This window comes from Mustela lutreola, chromosome 15 (genome assembly GCF_030435805.1).
Source record: "Mustela lutreola isolate mMusLut2 chromosome 15, mMusLut2.pri, whole genome shotgun sequence".
Classification (NCBI taxonomy): Eukaryota; Metazoa; Chordata; class Mammalia; order Carnivora; family Mustelidae; genus Mustela; species Mustela lutreola.
The window spans coordinates 25,089,258-25,116,090 of record NC_081304.1 but is presented as its reverse complement, the minus strand read 5'-3'; the positions used below and the strand labels follow the sequence as shown (position 1 = coordinate 25,116,090).

The 26,833-nt window shown below is 44.8% G+C and overlaps 1 protein-coding gene and 1 long non-coding RNA gene across 3 annotated transcripts in view; one reads left to right on the top strand and one right to left on the bottom strand.

The window, feature by feature from the left end:
* KAT7 (lysine acetyltransferase 7) overlaps positions 1 to 6,980 on the bottom strand; it is a 33,845-nt gene extending 26,865 nt beyond the window's left edge. Inside the window, exons 1-3 of one of the 2 annotated variants that reach the window (XM_059148866.1) lie at positions 6,812 to 6,980; positions 4,216 to 4,363; positions 1,517 to 1,693 (exon numbers count right to left, since the gene is read on the bottom strand). In XM_059148866.1, coding sequence (XP_059004849.1) covers positions 1,517 to 1,693; positions 4,216 to 4,363; positions 6,812 to 6,826 — 340 coding nt within the window. In that variant the 5' untranslated portion in view covers positions 6,827 to 6,980. The remainder of the gene's footprint in view (positions 1 to 1,516; positions 1,694 to 4,215; positions 4,364 to 6,811) is intronic. The other variant, XM_059148867.1, reaches the window with a different exon arrangement.
* Positions 6,981 to 7,055: 75 nt separating this feature from the next.
* LOC131816287 (uncharacterized) lies at positions 7,056 to 24,699 on the top strand. The gene is made up of 3 exons (XR_009348002.1): positions 7,056 to 7,644; positions 8,341 to 8,426; positions 24,312 to 24,699. It is a non-coding gene; the product is annotated as an uncharacterized LOC131816287 (long non-coding RNA).
* The last annotated feature ends 2,134 nt before the right edge of the window (positions 24,700 to 26,833 follow it).

The window sequence follows — 26,833 nt, the reverse complement described above, 5'->3', positions numbered from 1 at the left end:
CTAACACTTGTGTGGTCTCTCCCTCCCCCCCTCAAATAAATGAATAAAATCTTTAAAATAAAATGACCATCTAACTTTCCTTCCAGGAAACACACAGGATGGAAGATTAATAAAAATGGGTGTCCTTCTGGATGATATACTTGGTGTGAGTGTGTGAATGAACTTGACTCCCAAGCTAACCTGTTAGTAATCTAACAATTCAGATTATAAATCATGGGTTGTATGCCAAATTCATACAAGGGCTGAGCAAGGCCAAATCGAGAGCTGACTGTCCACCTCAAGACAACTACTGGGGCACCTGGGTGGCTCAGTCATTAAGCGTCTGCCTTTGGCTCAGGTCATGATCCCAGGGTCCTGAGATCGAGCCCCACATCAGGCTCCCTGCTTAGTGGGAAGCCTGCTTCTCTCTCTCCCACTCCCCTTGCTTGTGTTCCCTCTCTCGCTGTGTCTCTCTCTGTCAAATAAATAAATAAAACCTTAAAAAAAAAAAGAAGAAGAAAACAACTACTCTTCCAATTCAGTCAATACAGTGAGTTAATGACCACCTCATGTTCTCAGAGCTTTCCAGGATTTATTTGTTTTGTTTTGTTTTTTAAGATTTTATTTATTTATTTGACAAAGATAACAAGTAGGTATAGAGAGAGAAGGAAGCAGGCTTCCCTGCTGAGCGGAGAGCCCGATGTGGGGCTCGATCCCAGGACCCTGGGATCATGACCTGAGCTGAAGGCAGAGGCTTTAACCTACTGAGCCACCCAGGCATCCCAGAGCTTTCCAGTTTTTAAAAGAAACTAGTAACCCAGGTTTTCTTCATTTTGTATGAAATTCTGTATTTCCAAATACTGGCAACAAACTTTTAAACATGTAAACACTGGGGCACCTGAGTGGCACAGTCAGTTAAAAGTGTCTCTTAGTTTCAACACAGGTTGTGACCTTGGGAATCCTGAGATCAAGCCTGGCGAGTCTGCTTGTCGCTCTCCCTCCCCCTCTGCTTCCCCACTCTCTCTCTATAAAATAAATAAATGAATCTTTAAAAATAAAAATAAAAAAAGGTAAACACTATGCAAGCAAACCAACAGAGCATGTTGGCAGGCTGGGTGCCCTAGTCTATAACCCGTGCTCTAAGGCATCTGATTTGGGCTGGTGAATCACAATCTCAACAGCTCACAACCCCCATTTCCAAGGTCACTCCTCCTCAGAAATTTAGGGGTAAGTGGACTGACAAGCATGACTATAGGAAAATCTGGTGCAAGCTTTCTTCATCTATGGGTAAAAGGTCTCCAGTCCCTTTTGCCTATTATGGGTTCCATCTAATTTATGTGTTACTCTAGACTTTAAGAGTACTCTAGTACAGAACTGTCCTCAGCAACACATTCAAGAAAGGAATCAGGCAAACATCATTTACCTAGCTGAATATTGTCAGTCGTGGGCATCTATCTGCAGTGGCCTCAAGCCTTCCTTAAGAGGGAATTGATGAGATCCTCTCTGTAATTGACCAAATGATCCTATATTCACTCACCTCTATCTGAAAAGTCAACCACTTGCTCAGTTTCTGAGCCAGACGAACGAGTCTGCCGAAGAGGGTATTTTTTCGGAGTCACCGGGGTAGGCTGCTGCTGACTACGGGTCACTCTTCTGGTAGAATAAGCAGGCTCCTCAGTGCCAAAAGATTGCAAATTTCGAACAGGACTGGAATCTGATCCCCAATATTAAAGATAATATTAAAGAGAAAAGAAGAAAATTTGTTTTATTTCTTATCCATATGATTTATTAGCATGCATGCCCTCCTCTTCATACTTCACAAAAATCTAACAAATAGTTAACATATCTATTCTATTAAATAAAGTATAAGCTAAAGAACCTAGATCAGAAGTAGAGGTGCAATACAGTATAGAATTAACAGTTTAGATTCTGGAATCAAGACTGATTCCCATTCCATGCCACTCTACCATACCGCCTAGCTATAGCATCTTGGGCAAGTTCACCTCTTCAAGCCTTTTCCCTGATCTATAAAAAAGGTAAAACACTAGCTGCACGTTCCTCATGTTTACTGTAAGAAGTGAGATACTTCATATAAATTTCATTGAATATGATCCCTGGTACCTAGTCTAGTGCTTTCTAAATGTTAGCTGCATCCTCTCTTTCTTCCCTTAGTCCAACCCACCAAAAAACACATATTTTATTTACTACTAAAGGTATAACAATATACAAATATTTCCTTTCTTTAGGGATCTCTTGTGTTCTTCCTGATCATGCTGATACTCTGAAGCAAAGTTATAATAGGTTTACAAAAAGTGAGGCCAAGAACATGGTTTTGGAATTTTTTAAGATACCGAAACCTATTCTGAAGCATCTGGCAGCCTCGTTACATCTCTAATTTGATGATACTTTAAAAAGAACTAGAGAGGGGTGCCTGGGTGGCTCAGTTGTTAAACGTCTGCCATCAGCTCAGGTCATGATCCCAGGGTCCTGGGATTGAGCACCGCGTCAGGCTCCCTGCTCAGTGGAGAGCCTGCTTCTCACTCTACCATTCCCACTGCTTGTGTTCCCTCTCTCGCTGTGTCTTTCTCTGTCAAGATAAATAAATAAAATCTTAAAAAAAAAAAAAAAACTAGAGAAAGATTCAAAGCTGAGATTAAACCATATTTTAGATGACAAAAGATCTTTAAGGTAATATGTAAATCTCACAGGTTCTCTTAAGAACAAAACTAAAATTCTCAAGCTTTTCAGTAAAAGAATTCTACACAGAGCTAGGCTATCAGCTTGCATACCTCGAGAAGGCTCAATTTATAACAGAGCCTACATTTTGCTTTTGAGAAGGCCACCTTACATAGACTACATTGTGAACAATGCCCCTGGGAGTTGTGCAAGTCTCCAGTTATGATGTATAACAACTAGGAAGAGACCCAGGGCCCAGGTATTTCCTAGCTGTTTTGAATATTTACAACTTTTAGGTGTCTGGGGCAATGACCAATTAGAATATTATAAGAATATTATAACCCTTCCTTTGCATATAGTTTCCTCTGCCTAGAATAACATTTTCCCATCTTTCAACTTGTAAAGTCCTATTAGATCTTTTAGGATACACCTTGGAGACCTGTCTCAAATTGCCGGCCCCATCTCTGAGCTTCCAAAATATGCTATGCCAACCTCTCAGAGCCCTTACCACAATGCACGACCATGATCGACTGACATTTCTGTATCTTGCACTAAACTGTGAGCACCTTACGGGCAGGAACTCTGATTTTTCTATCACGGCATTCCAGTACACAGCATAGTATCTGAATTACAGCAGTCATTTATCGCTATTCCCACTGTGCTCAAAAAATAAACACAAACTGAGACTCAAGAGACAACAGCGTGACTTCAACTGAAACGTTAAATTCAAAAATAAAATAAAGAACACCTGTGGAGAATGTTCCCGTTTTCTTGCTTGAAAAACCGTTTTTTCTCTATTTTGCAATGTGCTCATGAAGCAGTGACCAAATGGGTACTATTTAAGTGCTTGAAGCCTATTACAGTTTCCCCCCTTCCCCTTAATCTGTTATCACCTATTGATTACCAGCTTTGTGCATTAACTGCAACCTTCTTCTCTCTCCAGAGAATCCCAGAGCAGAACCAGGAGGGATTCAGGGGTACCCTCCAAATCTAAGCCGAGACAACTCAATTGCACAAGAGAGCCTTCAAACTACCTTCCAACACAGAGATTTTCCATTCTGTACAACCAAAGCGAAATTCTAGGTATTTAACAACTGACAGTTGGGTGTAACTAATTATATCTAATAATTGTGTCTGACTACATTACAGAATTAAATGTAAGTTTTGGAAGTATGGAGAAGTACTGAACCTCCTCAAAAAACAAGTTCAAGAGACTATTCTAAGGCCCTAAGTCTAAACCATTCCAACAGGAAGTGAAGAGACGGCATTCCCATTTTACTGATGGAAAAGCTGTAGTCCAAAAGAAAGTGAAGCGACTTAAGACATCCATGTGTCACATAGCCATTACATCAGACATAGTTCCTTTGTGTCTACAGATTAGACAATACCCCCAATAGAACCAATTTTTAAAGACATGATACTTCTGCAGTCATTCACTCTGCATTTTACCAGATTCTGTCACCTACACCACGCCAAGGGACCAGTTTCCATATTAACACAATAATATGATGACCAGTGAGCAGGCTGTGAGGTATGGTCAGGAAGAATGAATTCTTATACCTTGGGAACTCTGGCTCAGCCGGGCTGAAGAACGAGTAACTCGGGCAGATCGCCGGGATGTGCCATCACTCTCTGAACTGTCTGTGTGCTCGAGATCTGTAGAAAAATCGGAATCTTCGGTTCCATCTGAACTACTGCCTGCATTCCTCTGTAACACCATAGATCCAGACATTAGCACAGAAGCAATTATTCTGTGGGTTTGTGTTAACACTGGAAATAAAATGAACCATGATCCCGAAAACACGAAGGAAGGATTCCATCGCCAAATTCCCTTTACTTAAGGCATTTAAACGGAACAACCTACAAATAATGCACTTTTCTTAAATGAATGAAAGAGAGCATTCTTACTTCATTAACACTAATTCTGACACAAGGCCATTTATCGGTCAGCACTACAAACTGGAAATAAAAGTACCAATTCAAAATGGTCTGGCCGACAGTACTAGGCACTTAAAGTCCATGGTGGTAGGAAAAATATCAGTGCTAGTCTCCTTTTAACTTTAGAGTAGTTTTTGTTCAAAGTCTCCACGAAAGGCCATCATGTTTTTTTAAACCATATACTATTTCTAAATACCATGATCCACAACTCTGATCCCAAGAGAACTTAAAGAAGAAGACTAAAATTCTTCTTTCTTATGTGATCTACCCATGAAGTTTCTCCACATGTACCAAATGTGCTTAAAAAAAAAAAAAAAAAAAAAGTAGCTTGCACATGAAGACTTGTAGATTTTTAAGAACAGAGATTTTTATCATCTCTTCAATTAATAATTATTTGTCAATTATTAGCTTCCTGAAGCATGACTAGTCATACAGACAACTTTTAACGATTGAACATTAACACTATACCCTTCCCTAAGCCAGAAAGGGGAAGAGTATTTGCTTAGAAAACCCTACAAAACTTCAAGCTAGAAACCCCCTCGTTTTTTTTAAAATTCAAAACCCTTAGGGCCAGTTGTGTCTGAAATTCGTAACTTTTTGGAAAGGGAACATTTTGCATATATCCCGCAAGAAACACGCATCATCAAACACATTAATATTTCTACAGCAGAATATATAAACAATCACCCAATGAGACACACAGAAACTGTAAGTAGGCTCAGGATAGTTTAAGACAGGTTTTGCCAACCAAATAAGTTACTAAAAACACTTAAATTTTCAAAAGCTCTTTGTATTTGGGAACTGCAGAAAAGGGACTATGGACCTATTCCAAGGCACCAGTACTATTCCAGCATTTGGTGAGCCTTAACATAAATACTACCTATGAGTGTAGGCCATTTTAGGAGAAAACAAAAGGTACAAATGTTTGAACACCTCTGTGAAAAGAAAGATTTCTGCAGAAATGAGCAAGAATACCACACAGCTTTCCAAATATTTCAAGCGTAATCTGCCCAGAAAAGAGCAGAGGCTCCAGTCATAGAAATTCCACAGGATGAAGAGGGAGTCTTAAAGGTCGTCTAGTCCATTACCCAGATACTCGAATCCCTGTCCATTCCCTCCTGGTCTGACTCTGGAATTCAGCTCTCCTCTCTAGCTTTCACCATCTACTCCCCATCTTACTCCACAGCAGACTTAATTGCTCCCTGACTTCCCTCCCACAATACTTAGCATATACCCCGGAGTAGAGAATTTACTAGCTCCTTCTAGTTATTTATATGTCTGTTTTCCCCATCTGACTGTGATCTTCTTAAGCCAGGGATCGTGTCTAATTAATTCGTGAATCTCCAGCAACTAGCACAGTAGCGAGTAGTTAATAAACATGTGTTGAATCGAATTAGATTTGCTTTGCAGTCCTGGCTCCATTATTGCCTAATGGGAATGGCTTGGGGCACTCCATTACATCTCTGTTTGTTCAGCTGCAAAGAAAAGGAATGGGGATGTCCCTAGGTGACCTTACAAATCCTATCTAGCTCTGGAAAGTTTTAGCCTTTTGGAACGCATTTTCTGTCCGCTGTCCAATTGGGCAAATAAGGAAAAATTACAGCTTAGATGCAACAGGCCTGAGTGGGATCCCTAGGGAGTGGGCGCTGGTTCCCAACCACCCAGTCCTCTGCTTTGTTGTGCCCCCCGCCTGGAAAGGAAGGATGCTCCAAAACCCCGCCTATGCACCTATCAGCATCACCGGCCGGAAGGGCGGGGATTCGTGCCACCCAATGGCGCTACTGCTACACCGCGCCCCCACGGGACAGACTGCCAAGCCTAGCCAATCAAGAGAGGAGGGATCGTTCTCCACAGCCAGTCGCAGAGCCGTAGGGCCCGGCCCCGACACCGCCCCCGCACGCGGGGAGGTGACCGTTGGACCCAAATGGGCGGTGCCACCAGCCAATCAATACGCTTCTAGGTGTTCCAGCGACCAATTAACGAGAAGAACGCCTCCGAGCCAGGCAAGCAGAGGGCGGGAATAGTTGCAAGCATAGGCCGAGGCCAGGATTGGGCCCACATTTTTCTGTTGGGTATGGACAGAAGAGAAGGCTGCTGAGCTAGGTTCGGGGGAGCGGGAAGTTGGAACCCAACCACTGTGAGGCGTGGCCAACTGCGTCACGTTGCTCAATCGACTGCCCTTAGACACCCGCCATCCCTTCTGTCCCGTTCCTCTCACCTTCCTTCGCGGCATTGCCGGCGGCTGCGGCCCGACAGTTCCGACTCGGGCAGCGGCAGCAGCAGCAGTAGGAACGGTGGCTCCGGCGGGCTCCGTGGCGGCCTCTGTAGCAGTCCCAATCCTGCGGACGATCCCAAGTGCCTCCTGCTTCACAGCGTCTAGACCCTTCTGCGCAGGCGCCGCGGGCTGAGGCGCTTTTTCCTTCACTTCCGGCTGGGGCTCGCGTCACCTGACGTTGAGGGCCAGAGAGGATGCTGGGAGGTTCGCTCCTCCTGGTGAGGCTAGTGGGCGCCATTTTGGAACTGGGCAGGTAGTAGCACAGTTTTGGAAATCCGGGCCAGCCATTTTTAGTTAGGGGATTGGCACCTTTTGTGGACGTGGGCAGCCATTCTTGTTTGGGGCTGAAGCCTGACAATTGAAGTTAGCCGTTCTCATTTTTACCTTGGGCAAAATTTCCCTTCCCGGTCGTTTTAATTTCTGAAGTCGAGGAAGGAAACCCCCAGAATCCATCAGGTGGCTGAGGTTTAACCCCTTCGTTGCCTAATTGGCTAAAGGACATTTCTGTTTATCGTATAAATTCCAAGTTGGGAAGGGATATTTTGCACAAGAAATTGAATCTTGAAAGCCATTCTGTATCTCAAAGTGGTGGGAATGGGGCTTGTAAAAGGAACTAAAGGGTAGCGTCCATTATCAGGAAGTTCGTTTGTCTGGTAGAGGAGACATTGTCCTTGCCCTTAGCGAACAGCAAGTAAGTTAGCCGTTCACGTCGCGGAAAGAGGTAAAACCATTCTCCAGAAGCTGTAGCTCCAAAGAATCCCCAGTTTCACTCAACGGTGAGCGCCCACCTCCTTCCCCCGTTCTGTCTGGGTTTGAGAGCCCTGGGTGGCCCGCGGGAGTGGGGTGGGTGCCGGCGCGGTAGCAGAGTCGGAGAAGCAGTGAACTCCATTTAGCCCAAGTGATCTCTGGAAATCAAAATGCTTGAGCCCGGAGTTGGGGGAGGGAAGAAGAGGAAGGAATATTTTTAGTGAAGCTGGCTTTTAAAAAAGGCAATGGGTATTTAAATAATAACAACGACAATAATAATAATGGGGTCGGTTGTGAGAGGAAGGAAAAGCTGGTCAAGGATGTCAGGCTAAAAAAGCCATTTTTAAAAAGCTGAGAAGTGGAGAGCAGGCGTTGAGGATTTAACCTTGCTGGAGGAAATGCTTTCAGAGTCATTAAGTTAGAATCCTGGACCCCAGTTTCACCTGACTTTCCCCCCACCAGCCAAGCTAAAGAACAAAGCAGCAGAAAGTCAACATCTGATTGTTGAGAAAAACAGAGGACTCTGAAGAGTTCAAGTTCCAGACCCTTAGCACTGCCCTTGTCTGGGATATTCTGGGTTAGTGGTAAGACCCGCAGCTTTCAGTATTTAGTATTTAGCTTTAAGTGTTTCATATAAATACCTCTGAATAACCTACCTAAGCTTGAACTGTACATAAGAACTTGTTGGAAAAGGGCTCACGTTTCTTCCTCTTGTATCTCTTCAGCATTTAATTTTTCACTATTACTGTTATTTTGCACTACCTGGTGTGTTCCTGAGGTCAGTCGTGGATGCTCTGGCTCCCAGACTAGGGTAAGAAGATCTTGTGTTAAAACCTTGTCTCAGTTTTGTGTGTCATCCTTAATAGTGTGCCCAGACCATGCTACGCCCACACTAAATGCTTGCCAGTCAATCAGAACATGTTTACTGTTCCACAGTATCTGAATGGATAGCACTCAAAGATGATGAAATATCCCTCCCTGGAAATTAGTATTTTAGAATAAGATCTTATTGGGTCACCTGGGTGGCTCAGTGGATTGAGCCTCTGCCTCCGGCTCAGGTCATGATCTCAGGGTCTGGGGATCAGGCCCGGAATAGGGCTCTCTGCTCAGAGGGGAGCCTGCTTCCCCCCCCACCTATGCCGCCCACCGCTCTGCCTGCTTGTGATCTCTCTCCCTCTCTGTCAAATAAATAAATAAATAAATATCTTTTAAAAAAAAAAAAAAGATCCTATCCTAACTTAACCATTCATCATACAAATACCAGCATTACAGATGTTCAGCATTAATCGCTTACACTGAATTCTCAAACACTACTACAGCTGATGCCGAAGAATTTACAGTTTCATTTAGACATGGTTCTTGTCCTTGGAAAGTGTGCACTCTGGTGAAAAAATACTAACATCAATAGGATAATAGAGAGATGATCAAAAGGAAAATGTATACTTAAGAGAAAGTAGAACAGCTAGTTATATTTAGAATGGGGAAGAGGGAACCCTAAAAGCTTTTTTTTTTCCTTCCTTTCTTTATTTGAATCAAATATAATCTTTACTTTAAAGAACATTTTCATCATGGCGCAATTAGCTCCTGAAGCAGGAACCGATGTTGGTTTCAAAGTTTCTTGGCTAGTTGCCCGGGCCCAGCCTCACCACCAGATTTCACAGGCTGCTCAGCTCCACTGTTTCTCCTGCCTTTACACTTCACACAGGCTTTTTTTTCCTGCCTTGATACGTCTTTCTTGAACATTTACTTTCTTCAGAAAGCTTTTCCTGATTGGGGCACCTTGGCATCTTAGAAGGCTGTGTCTGAAGTTCAGGTCAGGATCTGGTGGATCCCAGGATAGAGCCTACCACGTCAAACTCTGAGCTCAGCAGGGAGTCTGCATGAAGATTTTCTCCTTCTGCCCCCCCCCCACCCCCGCCACTGGCCTCTCTCTCTCCAGCTCTGTCTCTGAAATGGATAGGTAAATCTTAATTAAAAAAAAAAAAAGTATTTCCTGATGTATTCATTCTAAGGTAGTAGGGCATAGTGATACATTATTTTACATTTACTACTATATTTATACAGTTTATACAGTTTGGTTGATGTTCTGTTCCCCTTTCTCCTTTCCAAACAGATAATAGGAACTCCTATTTATTTTAGTCATAGCTCTACTAGTACCCAGTCCAGGGCTCTGGTGTCAGATCAGGAACTGGCTTTCAGCTCTGCCACTTTCTGTCTGCATTGCTCTCTGACAGGTTTTTTAATTCGTGCCTCAGTTTTCCTATCTGTGAAATGGACACACTGACAGCCGCTTCCTAGGTTATTGTAAGGATTCAAGGAGACAGCTGTCGTAAAGCATTTAGCACAGTTCCTGCTGCAGTAAATACTTTGTAAATGGCTGTCGTCGTTAGTGATATTTATAGTTCAGTCACCATAGCCATGGCTAACATCCTACTGTTAGTGAATATATCTTTACCGGGTCTAGCGATTGTTTGCCTTTGTCTGTTCAACCTCACCTCAGCTCAAGAAACATGGAGTGATAAGCCCGGGAATTCTGTCTCAGGTTTTGGGCCACATCCAATAGGGGCAAAACACCATGTGTCCCCAAGCCAGTAATCTCATGGTCCCCAAATACTGTGGAAAAATAAAAGGACGAGTAAGGGTCAGACCTGGTACAGAGGAGGAAGTAGAGTGTTTTGTCTGGAGGGTAAAGGAAAGGGTTTCTAGAATAGGTGAAAGAATGGGGTTTCATGGGACAGACAACTTTGCCAGCAGGTAAGAAGAGGGGCTTTCAGTGCAAAGGGAGCCAGCAGTGTGCAGGAAAGTGCAGAGGGACAGAGCAGCACAGTATGCGGTGGTGACTGACTGACTTGAGGGCAGGGTGGAGTTGGGTTTGCCAGAGAAGAGGCAGGAATGGTTTTGGCAAAGCTCTGCTGAGGAGCCTGGACTGGAGGTGATGGGACATCTCTGAAGGCCTTTAAGCAGAGTAGTCCCACGATCACACTAGCACTTAAGAGATCTCTTTCTACAAGCTGTGAGGGGGACTCATTAGAGGGGCAGGGAGACCAGTGAGAATCCCTCTGTAACAAAAACTAACCATATCCAGAGTTGAGGAACTGAACTGGGCAGGGGGCGGAGGGCTGATCTTTTGTGCATTCTTGCTGTCTTGTCTTTCTTGTATCTATATCTTGTCTCTTCAGTCCCATTTGTAAGCTCCCTAAACGATCCCTCAGTTTCCTGTAAAATGCTCCCCTTGGGGTGCCCGGGTGGCTCAGTCATTAAGCGTCTGCCTTGGGCTCAGGTGATGATCCCAGGGTGTTGGGATCGAGCCCCGCATCAGGCTCCCTGCTTAGGTATTTCAAATGCAAAGTAGTGTTGTTTGTTGTTTGCTTCAGAGGTCTGGGAGCTTCTGGAGGTTGGGAGCCTTGCCTGGCCGAGTTACCCCCACCTCCCTTAACCCCCAACCCCGTCTCCAGCTTCGCCCTGGCCGCCTGACCTCTTCAAGGGCTTAGGAAATGCAGTGGCCACTGCCAGGTGTTGGCTGGTTAGGTAAGACTTGCCCAGAACCAGCCACCCTCTCTCCTTGAAGCCTGTTTTTGACCAGGGATATGCCCCGGAGGGGTTAGAGATGGTAGTTACTTTGTGTGCAGACCACTATCCTATCTAGCCATCCACCTATAAGGTGGAGAAGACTGCCTTGCCTTTGGGAGTGGCTAGCATAGCCAGGCCAATCTCGTGACTTCTCAGTAGAAGCGTTGGCCTAGTCTCTGGCCCTTTGGGAGACCCTCGGAGGTTGCTGATGGGACCATAATTCATATTCAAATTTTTCCATTCACAGCTGCCTTCAACATGGAGTCAGCACAGTCACTAAGGGTCACTTCTGTCTCGGAGGTGGCCTGGAACTTCTCTTACCTTCTTGGCGCCTTGTGAATTTGGTTTCTCCATCAGCCTTATCTACCACCCACCCCCAGGGGAAGACATGGGACAGATCCCAGCAGGCTCAGGCACAGCTCCCCGCCTCTGCAGCTGGGGTTATAAATAACCACCAAAACTAAACAGTCAAATAACTACATTTTGAGACTTGCTTAAAAAAAAAAAAAAAAAAAAACCACCCTAATCCTGATTCAATAGCAATTCTCCCTCTCCTGACCTTCACCTCCCCGCTTCCTCCACTTATCTACCTCCCTTCCCTGATCTAAGCTCCCTAGGGAAGTCAGTCTGCGCACAAAGGCTGCGGGTGATAAAGACATCCTTTTCCATATTTGACAGGGCCAAAGCCCTCCAGGGCTGTAGTTATAGTTACATAGTGTTGTTATGGCAGCAAAGGCCTCAGGGCGACATATGTTCCTGGGTGGTAATTGGGTTTGCTTTAGCAGACTGTCTCTCCCTGGGTTCTCCAAGCCCAAATTCACTTATCAAAAAGACAGGGGAATTGTTCTTATGGGTGGGCCTTCATTTTTTTAAAATTTATTTTATTTTAAGTAAGCTCTAAGCCTGGTGTGGGGCTTGAACTCATGACCCCGAGATCAAGAGCTACTTGCTGTACTGACTGAGCCAGCCAGGTGCCCTGCATTCCTTTTTTCCTTTGAGCAAAACCAAATTCTTCTTCATTCCCCAAATGGAACATGCCCAGTGATCCCAGGTTAAGACTTTCTGGACGGCAGGCACTTTCATTTATTCATTCAACAAATATTTACTGAACCTCTGATAAGTGCTAGGATTGGGCTGGGAGCTGAGTGCAACCATGGATAAGCAGATGTGGTCCTTCTCCTCCTGGAGCAGAAGATGTAGGACAAGTGTGTATAGAGGGGGCTGGGAGAGTATGACTTTCACCTGCGCTAACCCCTCCACCTTTTCAAACATTAACACAACAGAAATACAGTAAATAAGGTGCTTGGGTATTTTTTTTTTTAAGATTTTATTTATTTCTGAGGGAGTGAGAGAGAGCATGAGCAAGGGGGAGGGGCAAAAGGAGGGGGAGGGGAAGAAGCAGACTAGCTGCTGAGCTGGGAGCCTGACATGGGGCTCAATCCCAGGACCCTGGGATCGTGAACTAAGCTGAAGACAGAGGCCCAACGGACTGAGCCACCCAGGCACCCCAACACTAAATAAGTTGTGAGAGAATAAGACCTTAATCTCGCCGCTGTCACACAGCTAGTTTTCTTTTTCACAGATGACCTTTCACAAATGTGTTCCATCACATGAACACATTTTATTATCGTGCATATTTTTGTATAGATGCACCCATTGTTTACATGAAATTTTATATTTACATATTTTCCACATGCGCCATGTTTCTCTATGGTCTTCATAATTGTAATTATGATCATTGTGTGACGTCACCTTATGGTACTGTGACATATGTGCTTAGTCCCCTGTGTGGGATTACTGAGGATCTTTTACATCAGGTAACGCTGCCTCGAGCGTCTGCACGCCTCTGTAGTTCTCTTTTGTGTTTATGTCTACCCCTTATGTATGTATCACTTTTTCTCTTTCCCCAAAGACTTGCCCAAATGTGAAGTGTCACCATCATCATGTGAGGTGCCAATTTTAAGACATTATTCCCAGAAGTGAGTGTTACCACTTCATAAAATCTTGCAGTTTGGGGTGCCTGGCTGGCTCAGTCTAGAGTGTGCAACTCTTGATCTTGTGGTTGTGAGTTCGAACCCCACCTTGGGTGTAGAGATTACTTAAAAATAAAAATCTTTAAAAAAAAAAAAAAAAGATCTTGGGCGCCTGGGTGGCTCAGTTGGTTAAGCCTCTGCCTTCAGCTCAGGTCATGATTCCAGGGTCCTAGGATCGAGCCTCGCATTGGGCTCCCTGCCTAGCAGAGAGCCTGCTTCTCCCTCTCTCTCTGCCTGCCGCTCTGCCTACTTGTGCTCTGTATCTCTGTCAAGTAAACAAATAAAATTTTAGAAAAGAAGAAGATCTTGCAATTTTAGTCAAAATGAAAACTGTGCCTCCCTCTGATGTACTTTGGATTTGATTCCTGGTAAGGATTTACTTCCGTCTCTCCCATGTGTTCCTTTACTAGTTCTGTTTCCTCTTCCATGGAATCCTACTCATTACCCCTTTCTCTGCTGGGGTCTTGAGGATTTTCTTTTTGAGTCTGAACAAGGGTCAGATGGATGGATGGATGGATAAATAGATAGGCAGATGCTTTGTGTGAGCCCCGGTTGGTTACGGAGTCAGTGTTATTAAGAACGCAGAACCTTTGCTTTGTAATTCTTGCCCTAGTGTTTTCTCCTGTTTCCCTCTGGCTTGCTTGTGACCTCTAGGGGTAAGTTCCTAGTCAAGTGTGCAGGCTACTGAGAGAGAAGGGCCCCTTGAATGGAGTGTGGAGGTGACAGGCATGAAAGCCGTGAGGAGGCAGTCTCCATTTTTACCTCAGCAAGCGGCAAGGGGCCACTTTAAAAGAACTCTTGCCTTGAGGCACCTGGGTGGCTCAGTGGGTTAAGCCTCTCTCTTTTCGGCTTGGATCATGATCTCAGGGTCCTGGGATCGAGTCCCACATCGGGCTCTCTGCTTGGCAGGGAGCCTGCTTCCTCCTCTCTCTCTGCCTGCCTCTCTGCCTACTTGTGATCCCTCTCTGTCAAATAAATAAATAAAATCTTTAAAATAACTAAATAAATAAAAGTTAGTCTTGCCCATTACAGGAACATTGAAGATGGTTATGTGAACAGCATTTTCCCAGTGACCTAGGAGAAACCGAGTCCCAGGAAGGGGAAAAAAAAATTCCCAAACCAATCAAGCTTCGGGAGGATGAAAAATGACCCCGAATTTTGCCATTTGTAAACTGTGGGTCTTTTTATTTTGTTGGGAGATGCTTTCCCAGGAATGGGGGCTAGGAATGGGTCCCTCTGAGTCATATACACACGCTTACCCAGTCTCCCTTGTGACTAACTGTAGCCAAACATGAACCAACTGGCCAAAGTTAGGGAGGCAAGCTGCAACTAGGAAAAACATTTCTCTGTTTAAGGCAAACCCACACATATACGGTCCAAACCCACAACTGTGGGCTTCTTAGCCTTGCTCTAACCAATATCAAGGGCTTCAGATAATTGGGTTTTTGTTTGTTTGTTTGTTTTTACTAGTCTAGAAATTACTTGAGGATAAGTGGGCATCTATCTGGTCATCAGCTTACCTGCCTTGCTTTGCCAGTAGATGTCACTACACCAAACCACATTCTCCCAAAAATAGTCCAAGAAAGAAGGAGAGGCCTTCCTAAAGGCTAACCATCCAACCATCATGACCCTTTACTCCCAGGACTTCCAGTAATACCAGTGCAAATCTATCAAGGGTATGTAAATATACATGGTTCTAGACAGTGCTGAGGTTGGAACTCAGCAGGTCAGAACCCCAGGTTCTGGGGAATCAAGAGTTCTTATCCAGGGGCCTTCCCCAGATTGGGTGGGAAGAACAGCTGTACAAGAAGGGTGGCAGGGTGAGCAGGCCTTTAAAAGGGGGGGCGTACATGATAGAGTTATCTAGGAACAAGAGTGAAAAGTCTTGGGGCTGTTCCAGATGTCACTGCAGAGCTGATACTTCAGGCAAAGCACTCCACCCACCCTCCACCCTGCTCCTCTGTCCACATGAGCAGGGGCCATCCCTTGCCTGGAGGGCTGCAGGGCTGTGGAGCCGGCTGGTGAGTCCTGGGCCTCCCCAGTGCAGAGAGAGCCACACCATGCCAGGACACTGGGAAAATTCTTAGCACTTCAGGCCATTATTACTATTCTCCTTTAAGACAAGTACGAACAGCATCAGTAATCTGGGGAAAACAGCCATTCTTAGCTCTTTTTTTAAAAAAATTAAATAGTTCTGTTTTTTAAGATTTTATTTATTATTTGAGAGATCACAAGTAAGGCAGAGAGGCAGGCAGAGGGAGAGGGGGAAGCAGGCTCCTCACTGAGCAGAGAGCCTGATGTGGGGCTTGATCCCAGGACCCTGAGATCATGACCCGAGCTGAAGGCAGAGGCTTAACCCACTGAGCCACCCAGGTGCACCTCTTAGCTCTTTTGTAGATTTTTGTTTCATGTACTTCTGGAGAATAAAGACTAGAATCCTTACCTGGCAGCTGGAGTCCTCATCTCACACAACCTTATTCTCTGGTTTGTAGCCTCATTGGCCTCCCTGCAATTCTTCTGGAGGGCACTGGTTCCTTCTACCTCAGGACCTTTGCACTTTACTCTGCCTGGAATGTTCTTCCTCATACTCTTCTTCACCTATTTCCACTAATCATTTAGATCTCAGGCCAAATGTCACTTCCTGAGGGAACTGTTTCCTAAAGCTTCCAGACTAGATTCAGGTTCCATTTCTATACCCTTAGGCACCCTGTACGTTTCTTCATAACTCTTGTCTCCGTTTATAGGTACACATTGACTTGTGTGACTTCTGGATTCTTTATCTTCCATCCCCTAACATACACCCCAGACCACAGTATCCTCAGTACCAAGCACCGTGCTTGATAGGCACTCACCCTGTTTCATTCTTGGGTGTTTGAAAGCATGGCCAACAGTTAAATGAAGGAAGTTAGAAAACGTTGTGTTACCCGTGTATATACATGCATATCACATTCGTATACAAAATATAGTGCCTAATTCCTGTCACTTGCCTCCCAAGGAAGACCCATCAGAGTCCAGAGAAAGGTCATGTCAATTATTAGCCAAGGGAAAAGTGGGAAAGTCACCCTATGAGGCAAACTTTAAAAGACTGCGGAAGGAGGGAGGCTGATTTGTTGAGCCCCACATGTGAAAATGGAAAGCAGTTACCTGCCTTCTGGATTACCAAATCCCAAAGCACAAAGGAAAATCCGTTGAAAACTAGACTGTGGACTCAACAAAGAAGTGAACTATGTGTGTAGTTCACCTCCATCCCCCTAGCACCGAGTGTGATGCCTGGCACATAGTAGGAATTCAAGAAACATGGGTGAACTCTCTTGTTGTTAAAGCTTAAAGGCGGTAGACTCGGGTCTCGGGACAAGGTAGCGTGGAGTTATTCACTTGGGAAACTCCAGAGGCAAGAAAAAGAGAAAAGTACAGAATAGGGTCAAGAAGGGTTCCTTTACATGTAGAGACAATAGCCGTACAATAGACTGTTTCAGGGACATTAGGGCTATTCAAGGCCCATCCCTTGACCTTTTGAGATCACACTTATGAAGGACATTACCGGGCGCTCTCACGGAAGGCGTCTTCTTCCCACCAGCCAGAACCAAACTGTAAACTATATAAAGCACCTGTCTCATCGTACCCCACATTATCTCCTTCAATGCCCTCCAGACTGTTGGGCACATGCCCTGTGGGTCCCTGGGGCATATTGTGCTCTGGTTTTTCACCAGAGAAGGGAAAGTCCCAGAAGGTGGTGCCCTTCAGTCAGGAGTAAAAATGGCTGCATCTCTCAGGGCAACCAAAGCCTGGGCCTGGCATTCCCAAGCCCACAGCAGGGAGGCCATTAGCCCCGATTCCAAGAATCCCTGCAACCAGCATCTCTGGCTTTTAGCCTTCCATCCCTGGCACTTAACCCCCTGGCCCCTGAAGCAGGGACGTTTCAAATAGTTTTTCTTGGAACCATGGAGGGTTCAAAAGAATTCTTGTACATGAAAAAAGGGAATCCTCTAAAAACAGCTATTGAGCTGCTCGACCTCACAGATTTCTTCTTCCCCCGGCAGGGCAAGTCTTACAGAAGAGCCTGCAGATTTGGATGTGGATCCATTAGTTTCATTCTAGCCAGTTCCATGAGTCTCAGCCTAGATGGTACCCAAGCCTTGGGCCCCAGGAGGGGTGTGGGCTCTCTCTGGAAACTGAAGGCACAGGAATCAAGAAAATACTTTGACTCTTGTCCGTGGTGTACTGATGCGTCATGGAAACTAGTCCCAGGGGCTTCCCCTCACAGCTCCCCCACCCCCCCCCTTCCAGCAGCCTATAAATCACAGAGTATTAAATGCTGTCTGGAGGACCCTTTTTACCCCACCCCTTTCTGGAGCTCCCTGCCAGGCAGAAGTTTGCAGCAAACTAAGCAGAGAGAAGAGAGAATGGGCACCAGGCAGGGGTGCTCATTATTTATCTGCCAAACACTGCAAGTCGGGTACTGGTCCCCAACACGCTCAGACAGGCTGGACCAGCAGTGCGGCCAGTGTTTTCTGGCCTCGGAGAGCACCTTATTTGGCTGCCCCGCCCCAGAAGTGGGGGAGATAGAGTCAAGGGGTAAGGCCCTTCCTTTTGTGATCACGGTGGTTTCAGAATTAAAACACACTTTCGGTCCTGGATCAGCTCTTGCCTTCTTACCACCCTTCTCTGCCTAGTGTTCCCTAGGGCCTCCTCTTGTTGCCTCTCTTTTGACCCCCACAAAGAGCTTTCTCACTTTACCTGCCATACTGCAGAAATTTCTTGAGTCTTGGCTCCAGAACTCTGGTGGCCCTGCTTAGAGAGCAGCACTAACTAATGCTTCCACCTCCTTTTATTTTCTCTCCTTTCTCCTAATGGAAATCCCCCAGCTTCCCCATCTCTTTTTCTTCCCCCAAGCTAGGAAGCTTGGAGGAAGCAAATGGATTTGATACTAAGCTAGTCTACTGAAGGAAAGACATGCTTTTGCCAAGGAAAAGTTCCAAAAAGTGTTCAACTCCCACACCAGGAACAACTGGAACCTGCTAGACTCACCTCCATAATTTCTGAGCACTGCTTCCTGCAATATAAACAAAGTCAGAATTCTAGTAAGTTTAGGGCTGGGGAAGTGGCAGAAAGGCAGGGGAGTGGGTGGTCTGATGGGTGGCATGACTGGTCTGGCCTGTATTCCCTACTCCAACCTTTGACCTCTGGGTAAGGGGTGGTGAACCCATGCCCCATAGTGGTTATACGCACAGTCTTTGAAAGCAGGTGGACCTGTCACTTTTAGCCATATAACCTTAAACCCATTTCCTAACCTCTCTGAGCCTCAATTTTCTCACCCGTGAAATGGGGTAATTATACCTTCTGTATAAGGTATAAACTATGAGTATTAAATGAGACTGTGTGTGCAAATTGCATAGCCTATAGTAAGCACCCAGTAAGTGGATGTTTTCTTCTAATGCTATGTAGCAGGGGTACATGGCCTTTGGCATCCTGATTATATTACTTCCTTCCTGGGGGGCTGATGTTAATGTCTGCACAGGTGGTACAGACTTCTGGGGCATTTTGAGGAATGCAGGCCCATCGCTGGTTCAGGGATCCCAGAATTTCCAATCTGCCTTGGGAAGAATTCAGAGTTGAGTGTATAGGGCCAAGAAGTTGACAGGGCAGTTTCTAAACCCTTGCTTGATATTCTGGGCAAACACCCAGAAGGTCAAAGAATTGGATAGAGCTTCTGGGTGGGACTTCCAAGGAAAGTGCCAACTTGTGTGATATTATCAGAGTGGCATGGAAGAAGCAAGGCCCAACTGCTCCCTACCCCAGCAGAATACAGGCTACTTTGTAGACTACCAGGCCTTTGCCCAAGTTGATTGGAAGCAGGGGTCACAAAGGCCACTGGTGGAATGTATTGGAACATTCCAGGCCCTTCCACTGTACAGGAACACAACTCCTCAAGTCTTTGAGTCATTGGGGGCTTCTAGGATTGAGCACAAGCTCATACCCTCCATGATGCAAGCAGGAGAAACCACCTGCTCTGAAAGGTGAACGGTTCTAAGTGTCATGAAATTACTAAATGGGGAGAGCGTCAACCCAGCCCTTTGGGACTTTCTCATGAGATAGACAGACTTGGCTGCCAAAGCCATTTTGTTGAGCCAGAGCCATCTTGTGGAATGCATGTGTTGGGTATAGGATATCCATAGGAAAACCAGGAATAGGCACCTCATTTAGTCAGGGCTCAAGAGTTGGAAGGGATATAACCAGACTTCATTCTTCCAATCAGAAACAAAGCTTACCATGAAGCTTAATGAACCTTTAAGAGTCTGATCCCCTCCCTTGCACAGAACTCTTCTAGGGCCTTGTACCTAATTCTATAACTTTTTTACTCCTTAACTTAAAGAGGAACCCCAGATGATAAACATGAGTCCTCAGAAAACCTGGAGACTTCCTTCCCTCCTTTCGGTCAGCAGGACTTTTAACCCCAACTTCCAAGAGTGATCAGGAATATTCAGGAGTTCTTGAACATTCAAGAACATTCAATAAGTTGGAGAAACAGTCTTAAATAACCAATACTGACTCACCACTGCCCAGAGCAGTGCTCACATTAGGGGCTGACACGAAATACAAGAGCGGGGGCACCTGGCTAGCTCAGTCATTTAAGCATCTGACTCTTGGTTTTGGCTCAAGTCATGATCTCCCAGTTGGTTGTGGATCAAGCCCTGTGTTGGGTTCTCTGCTCTGTGGAGTCCGCTTCAGGTTCTCTCCCTCTCCCCCTCCACAACCTCGAATAAATAAATTTACAAAAAATATGGCAGCAAATGGTCCCCCTTCCTCCGAACTGGGGAGAAGGGACAAATATATATGAAATGACTTAGCAGACGTAAGAAAGCTACCCGTAAGCTCAGACAAAATAATAGGCAGCAAGTTGAATGCCTAAGTCAATTACCTAAGTGCTGAGGGAATCATTAGCGCCTGACCAGGTTGGCTGAGGAATGTTTGGAGGAAGTGAGGTCTACCTGGAGGTTAAAGCAGATGGTGAAGAAGACAGTATTGCCAAGAGGCAGGCAGGGTCAAGGGCAAACCTCATATACCAGAGAATAAAAGTGAAAAACCTCATATACCAGAGAATAAAAGTGAAAAAAACCGTCTGATGATAATTCATAGTTATCTATTACAAAAACCCTTTAGAGATAATATTTTGAGCTCTGAAAATAAGCTCTGGAGCCTGTGCCCTGGATCTAAAGGAAATCAGACTGCAAACCAACTTTCTAATCAACTCCTTCCTTCTGTTACATTTACAGTCTTTTTTAGTTGGATCTCGTGATACTTGATGCCTGATTCGGCGCATGGTGGGAGGCAAAGGGAGAGGGATTGGATGTGGAATCAGATAGAGAATGTTTATGGTGATGTAGTTTATTTGCTCCCAGATTTTTGAGGCCAATTTAAGGTAAATGGGAAGGGAAGAGAGAAGTCAAGGGGGCTGAGGGGTGCCTGGCTGGCTCGGTGGGTGGAGTGTGTAACTTTTGATCTCCGAGTTGTGAGTTTGAGCCTCACGGTGGGTATAGAGATGACTTAAAAAAACACAAATCTTTAAAGATATATTTATTTTAGAGAAAGGGAGGAGCAGAGGGAGAGGGAGAATCTTCAGCAGACTCCATGCTGAGCGTGGAGCCTGATGTGGGGCTCAATCTCACAACCTTGAGATCATGACCTGAGCCAAAACTGAAGGTCGGATGCTCAACTGACTGAGCCCCCCAGGTGCCCCCTCCCCAAAATACAAATCTTTAAGAAAATAAAGGGAGCTGAGACTCTGCAGTCTCCTGGAAGTATGCATAACCAAACCTTTTTTTTTTTTAAGATTTTATTTATTTATTTGACAGACAGAGATCACAGGTAGGCAGAGAGGCAGGCAGAGAGAGAGGAAGGGAAGCAGGCTCCCTGCTGATCCTACCCTGGGATCACAACCTGAGCCAAAGGCAGAGGCTTTTACCCACTGAGCCACCCAGGCACCCCCCCAACCTGTCTTCTTCAAAGACTCTGATCTCTGAGAAGGCCTGGTGGTGGGGGTGGGGGCGGTGGCGCAAACTGTTCCTAGGAAGGCACGGCTCTAGATACCAAATGGTTTTCCAAGGCACCTGTGATCAGATGACCTGGCAGAAGCCAAGTTCATTTTTGTGAGACCCTGCGTGCATGTCAGGCCAGCGCTTGCTGAGTAATGAGAGTGATGACCAAGACACACCTGTTCTCCTTAGGAAACTTCTCTAGGTTAGAGAGGAGGACATGTGTAACAAATGAAAAATGCCAGCCTGAGTGTTCCATAGGCCAAAAAGCCAAATCTTATGTCTTTCACAGTGACCTTTTATTTATTTTTCATTTTTTTAAAAGATTTTATTTATTTATTTGACAGAGACATAGCAAGAGAGGGAACACAGTAAGGGGAGTGGGAGAGGGAGAAGCAGGCTTCCCCCCGAGCAGGGAGCCCAATGTGGGGCTCGATGTGGGGCTTGATCCCATGACCCTGGCCTGAGCCGAAGGCAGATGCTTAATGACTGAGCAACCCGGGTACCCCTCACAGTGATCTTTTAAAAGGGAAATAATGAGAGTAGCTCTGTTTGTTTCCCGAGACATTCCCTTAAAAGATGAGCAGGGGTTGCCGCACATCCGAGATCCCTCATTCATACACATATCTAGCTCCTCTTTTTTAGGAAACAGCTTGATTGAGGTATAAATTACATACCACAGAATTGACTTATTATATATTTATAACCATGGGATTTCCTTTAGTAAGTTTCTAGATTTGTGCAACCATCACCACATTCCAGTTGTGGGTCCTTTCTGTCCTCCCCAAAAGTTTCACTGTGCCGGTTCAGGTAATCCTGGTTCCTCATCCCAGCCCTAGGCAAGTCCTGATCTCCTTTCTGTCTCTATAAATTTGCCTTTTCTGGACATTTCATATAAGTGGAATCCTATAATACATGGTCTCTTGCATCTGGCTTCTTTCACTTACCATCATGTGTCTGAGGTCTATGTATACTACCGCATATTGCAATAATTGTTCCTTTTCTCTGCTGAATAGTATTCCACCTAAATCTTGTTTTGAGACAACACTGAACAGCATGCAGGAGCCCTGGTCTCTGACCCTGTGTCGGATATCCTGAGTGCCCTCTGACCAGCCCTTCTCTTGTTTGGGCATCCATTTCTCCATCTGTAAAATCAGAGGACTGATCAGGAAGAGTCTCTAACATCTCTCTCAATAATTCTTCTTCTTCTTCTTTTTTTTTTTTTTTTTTTTTAGATTTTATTCATGCATTTGAGAGAAAGAGAAAGAGAGAGAGAGAGCATGAGTAGGTGGAGGGGCAGAGGGAGAGAGAGAAGCGGACTCTCCATGGAGCAGAGAGCCTAATGCAAAGTTCAATCCCAGGACCCCAAGATCATGACCCAAGCCAAAGGCAGATGCTTCAATGACTGAGCCACCCAGGCGCGCCCTCAATTCTTTAAAAAAAAAAAAAAAGAAAAAAATCTACTTTGTATTTTTCATGGAGTGTCACTAGGACCAGTATTCCAAAATTTTGACGTCTCTGACCCCGCATTTACCCTTTACCTGTTTTAGAACTTCCACCATATCCTATATGGTTAAGGATTAGGAAACTTCGTTTTAAATAGCTTGCCATTTAGCAGGAATGTTTGATTCCCACTGAGAGGAAGAGTGAAGGAGTGAATGTCATTCAGTCTGAAAGACAGAAAATGAGCACTTGAGATAAGTATGCCAGAAGACAGGAAGTGGTGGGCCACAGCAGGGGATGATATGTGTCAGAGGCAGCCCCCAAGGTCGAAATCCAGGCCAACGAGTTACCTTGGGAGTAAGAAGGAAGGGAGAGAGGGAGAGAGAGGCCACCACAGTGGGAGAAGTGTTGAGGGCTGGGACCCCTCCCTACTCTGTTCCCATAACCTCATTCATTCCCTCAACCCTCCTTCCCCATCCCTCTCCGGCTGCTCTGCTCCTTCAGTTCTGACCCCATTTCCTCAGGATCTCATTCCCTGAGGAGCCGGGCCTGACATTTCAGACAGAGGCTGAGGAAAGGAGGTAGGTCGGAAAGAGACACAGTGTGTCTGCGTCATCTTATGTTCTGTTTTATTATTTGGGAACCTGAGGCCCAAAGACGTAAGCACTTGGACATTTACCTGAAAGTGCAGAGACAGTCCGCCAGGTACCCAGGAATATCAAGAGCTCTCTATTCTCTGAACAATTGCTATGAAGTGTCAGGTTTTGGAGGGTAAAAATGGTGGTCTGGAATTCCCATGCTTGTTTGTAATTGTGGCACAGAGGAATAGGGTGAGGGTCAGGGTGCCCTGGAAATAGGGCCAGACAGCACCATCAGAACTAGAAACCTTCTCTTGCTTATGAGGACCCCAGCCTTCTCTTAATTCAATAGACAGCAGGATAAGACCTCCTTGCTGATCCTCTGATCTGCTAGAATTCCCTCCAGTCTTTGGTCGTGGTACTCCCTGAGACTCCTGCAAGTTATGGCCATACTTCGTGTATGTAGTCCTCCACTTTTGCTGTTTTTGAGTGCCTGCCTCTGACCCAAACTCTCTGAAGGCAGGAACCAGGTCAGGTCTCAATCAGATAGCATCTAGCCAGGTACCATTTCTGCATACAGGCTTCAAGGCCTGCTGGGTTGTGACTTTCAGCATAGGGACCATGTTTCTGAACATTATTGTCATTCCTTAGTGCCCAGCTCTGTGTCCAGTACCTAGTGATCATTTGAATAAATTTGTACTGAGTGAATTAATAACTATCATGTTGATAAGGATGACAGGGGGAAGATAACAAAGGGTTGTTTTGTTTGTTTGTTTGTTTTGCAAGCTACAAGATGCTTTGTAAGGCAAGGCATCTCCGTTAGCAGCACACAGCTTCCTCAAAGCCATGGTTTTCCTTCAGTGGAGGAAAAAGACAAGGGTTTATCTTCAGATGAGGTCTTTATCCCCACCATCAAGCCCATGGCAGGAGAAGCTATCGGTGATAGAGAAGGGAATAAGAGACAGCTGCTTGGGCATGATACTTGTGTAAGGAGGGGACGGGGATCTCCTATGTAAGCTTGCCTTCTCACTCTGGCTAGGTCAACTTGAGTGTCTCCTGCCAACAACTTATCTGGAAGGACCATGACTCTCTGGACTCAGAAGATCCAATTCTTCAGCTGTGCCATCTCCACTGGTTCTTCTTCCACTGTCCTGGTCCTCAATTCCTGGTGTTTTGGCTTTAGAACAAAATTTAAACACCATGTCCTTGAGACTATCCACGTTAGCCTTCTCTCTAACAGAAGAATGCATCTGCCTACTACTGTGCCATATTATCTTTAGAACCACTCTGTGAGGTTAATGGAGGTGATTTTTGCAGAGAGAAAGGATGCCACCTGCCCAAAGCATTTCAAGATTCATCATTCAGGGCTTTGCCCTCTAACACACACTGTATGGCTTAACCAATAAAAATTACCCATCATCTCCTAAGAGTGCCTGAGAATTTACATGTTGAGGGGTCCTAAAATGGATCTCAGGAAAGAACAGATTTCAAGAGATCAACTAGCCATCCTTTGGCTCTTAGGTAGGCCAGTGGTCTAGAAGTTGAGCATTGGTTGGGAAAGTACTTCAATTTGGAGTCAAAAGACCTTGGATATAAATCCTGGGTCTGCCATTTACTGAGTGGATGATTTGGAGGAAGTCACCTAACATCTGTGAGTTAGCCTTCTATAAAACAGGGATAATAATGTCTGCATTTTTTTTTTTTTTTACTTTACATATCCATTGTGAAAATTAGATGATGTATATGAAAGTTGTAAAGTACTAGGCAAATGTTCATTTTAACGTCTCAGGCAAATTTGCATCTTTGGAGACTATGTAAAATACAAATAGTAACCCATCTGTGTTCATAACAGAGTTTTACAAAAATAGGAGTTCTGGTCTGGTGCCTGACTGCCTGAATAACCTTGGGCATGTTATTTCTTTCTGAAACCTCATTGAAGAAGTCTCATTGAAGACCATACCATCTCATAGGTGTGGTCATGAGCATTAAATGAGAGAACATACCTGGTGTAAAGAAAGAAGCCAGTTGGGGTGCCTGGGTGGCTCAAAGGGTTAAGCCTCTGCCTTCGGCTCAGGTCATGATCCCAGGTTCCTGGGATTGAGTTCTGCATCTCTCTGTTCAGCAGGGAGCCTGCTTCCCTTCCTCTCTCTCTGCCTGCCTCTCTTCCTGCTTGTGATCTCTGTCTGTCAAATAAATAAAATCTTTGAAAAAAAAAAAAGAAAGAAACAAACAAACAAACCAGGGAATGTTATAGCTGCTACAATTGCTTATTTTATTCATGGAGAGATGGGGACAGGGTGGTCCAATAAAATCTGATAGAGATCTTTTGATCCTTTTGAGCTAGAAATCAAAAGGACTCACTTTTTTGGGCCTCGGTTTTCCTACTTGCTCTGTAATAAAAGGCTACAATTTTCTTCTTCCAGATTGTCATAAGAGTTAAAAAAAAAGAAAAAGGTATACGAAAGTATATGAAGTATCTGAAGACTTTGAACTGATTGGACTTGAAGTACATTATAAATTGCCAGATTTTTTTTTTAATGCTCTATTATTTATTTATTTTATTTTAAAAATTAACATATAATGTTTTATTAGCCCCAGGGGTAAAGGTCTGTGAATCGCCTGGTTTACACACTTCACAGCACTCCCCATAGCACATACCCTCCCCAATGTCCATAGCAAGATTTTTTTTTAAGAACTGAATTAAGTTTATAAAGGCTTTTACTCTTTATCATCCATCAGTTTTTGTTGATCCCTATCTGCCAGTATTTTTTTTTTTTTTTTTAAAGATTTTATTTATTTATTTGACAGAGGGAGATCACAAGTAGGCAGAGAGGCAGGCAGAGAGAAAGAGAGGGAAGCAGGCTCCCTGCTGAGCAGAGAGCCCGATGCGGGACTCGATCCCAGGGTCCTGGGATCATGACCTGAGCCGAAGGCAGCGGCCCAACCCACTGAGCCACCCAGGCGCCCCCTATCTGCCAGTATTAAAGTCATCCTCTTCATGGAAAAGGAATACAGCATTTCCCAGACAATAAAAAGATTTCAAATGCCAGATTTTTTTTTTAAGATTTTACTTATTTATTTGACAGAGAGAGATCACAAATAGGCAGAGAGGCAGTCAGAGAGAGAGGAGGAAGCAGACTCCCTGCTGAGCAGAGAACCCAATGCAGGGCTCTATGCCAGGACCCTGGGATCATGACCTGAGCCTAAGGCAGAGGCTTAACCCACTGAGCCACTCAGGTAAACCCTTTGAATCTGCTAGAGCACATACACTCTTTGTTTGCAAAGAAAACCATACTTCAGGATGTTCCATTGCCTCACATTTGTTGTGCGTATGTAGGGTGATTTTAATATTCAGCCAATGCTTGAATTTCTGCTTTGGGTATTAAGTGTTTTCAATAGGTAATCACAGAGTGACCTCTCCTTGCCTTGCAGGATGCTCCCAGATTACCTCCTTTTTCTGATTAGTTAGGATGGCTTCAGGGAATACCTTCATTTTAACATTAAAGTGGGCAAAAACAGAAATAGAAAGATAAATCTGTAGCAAGACCAAAAATAGAATTC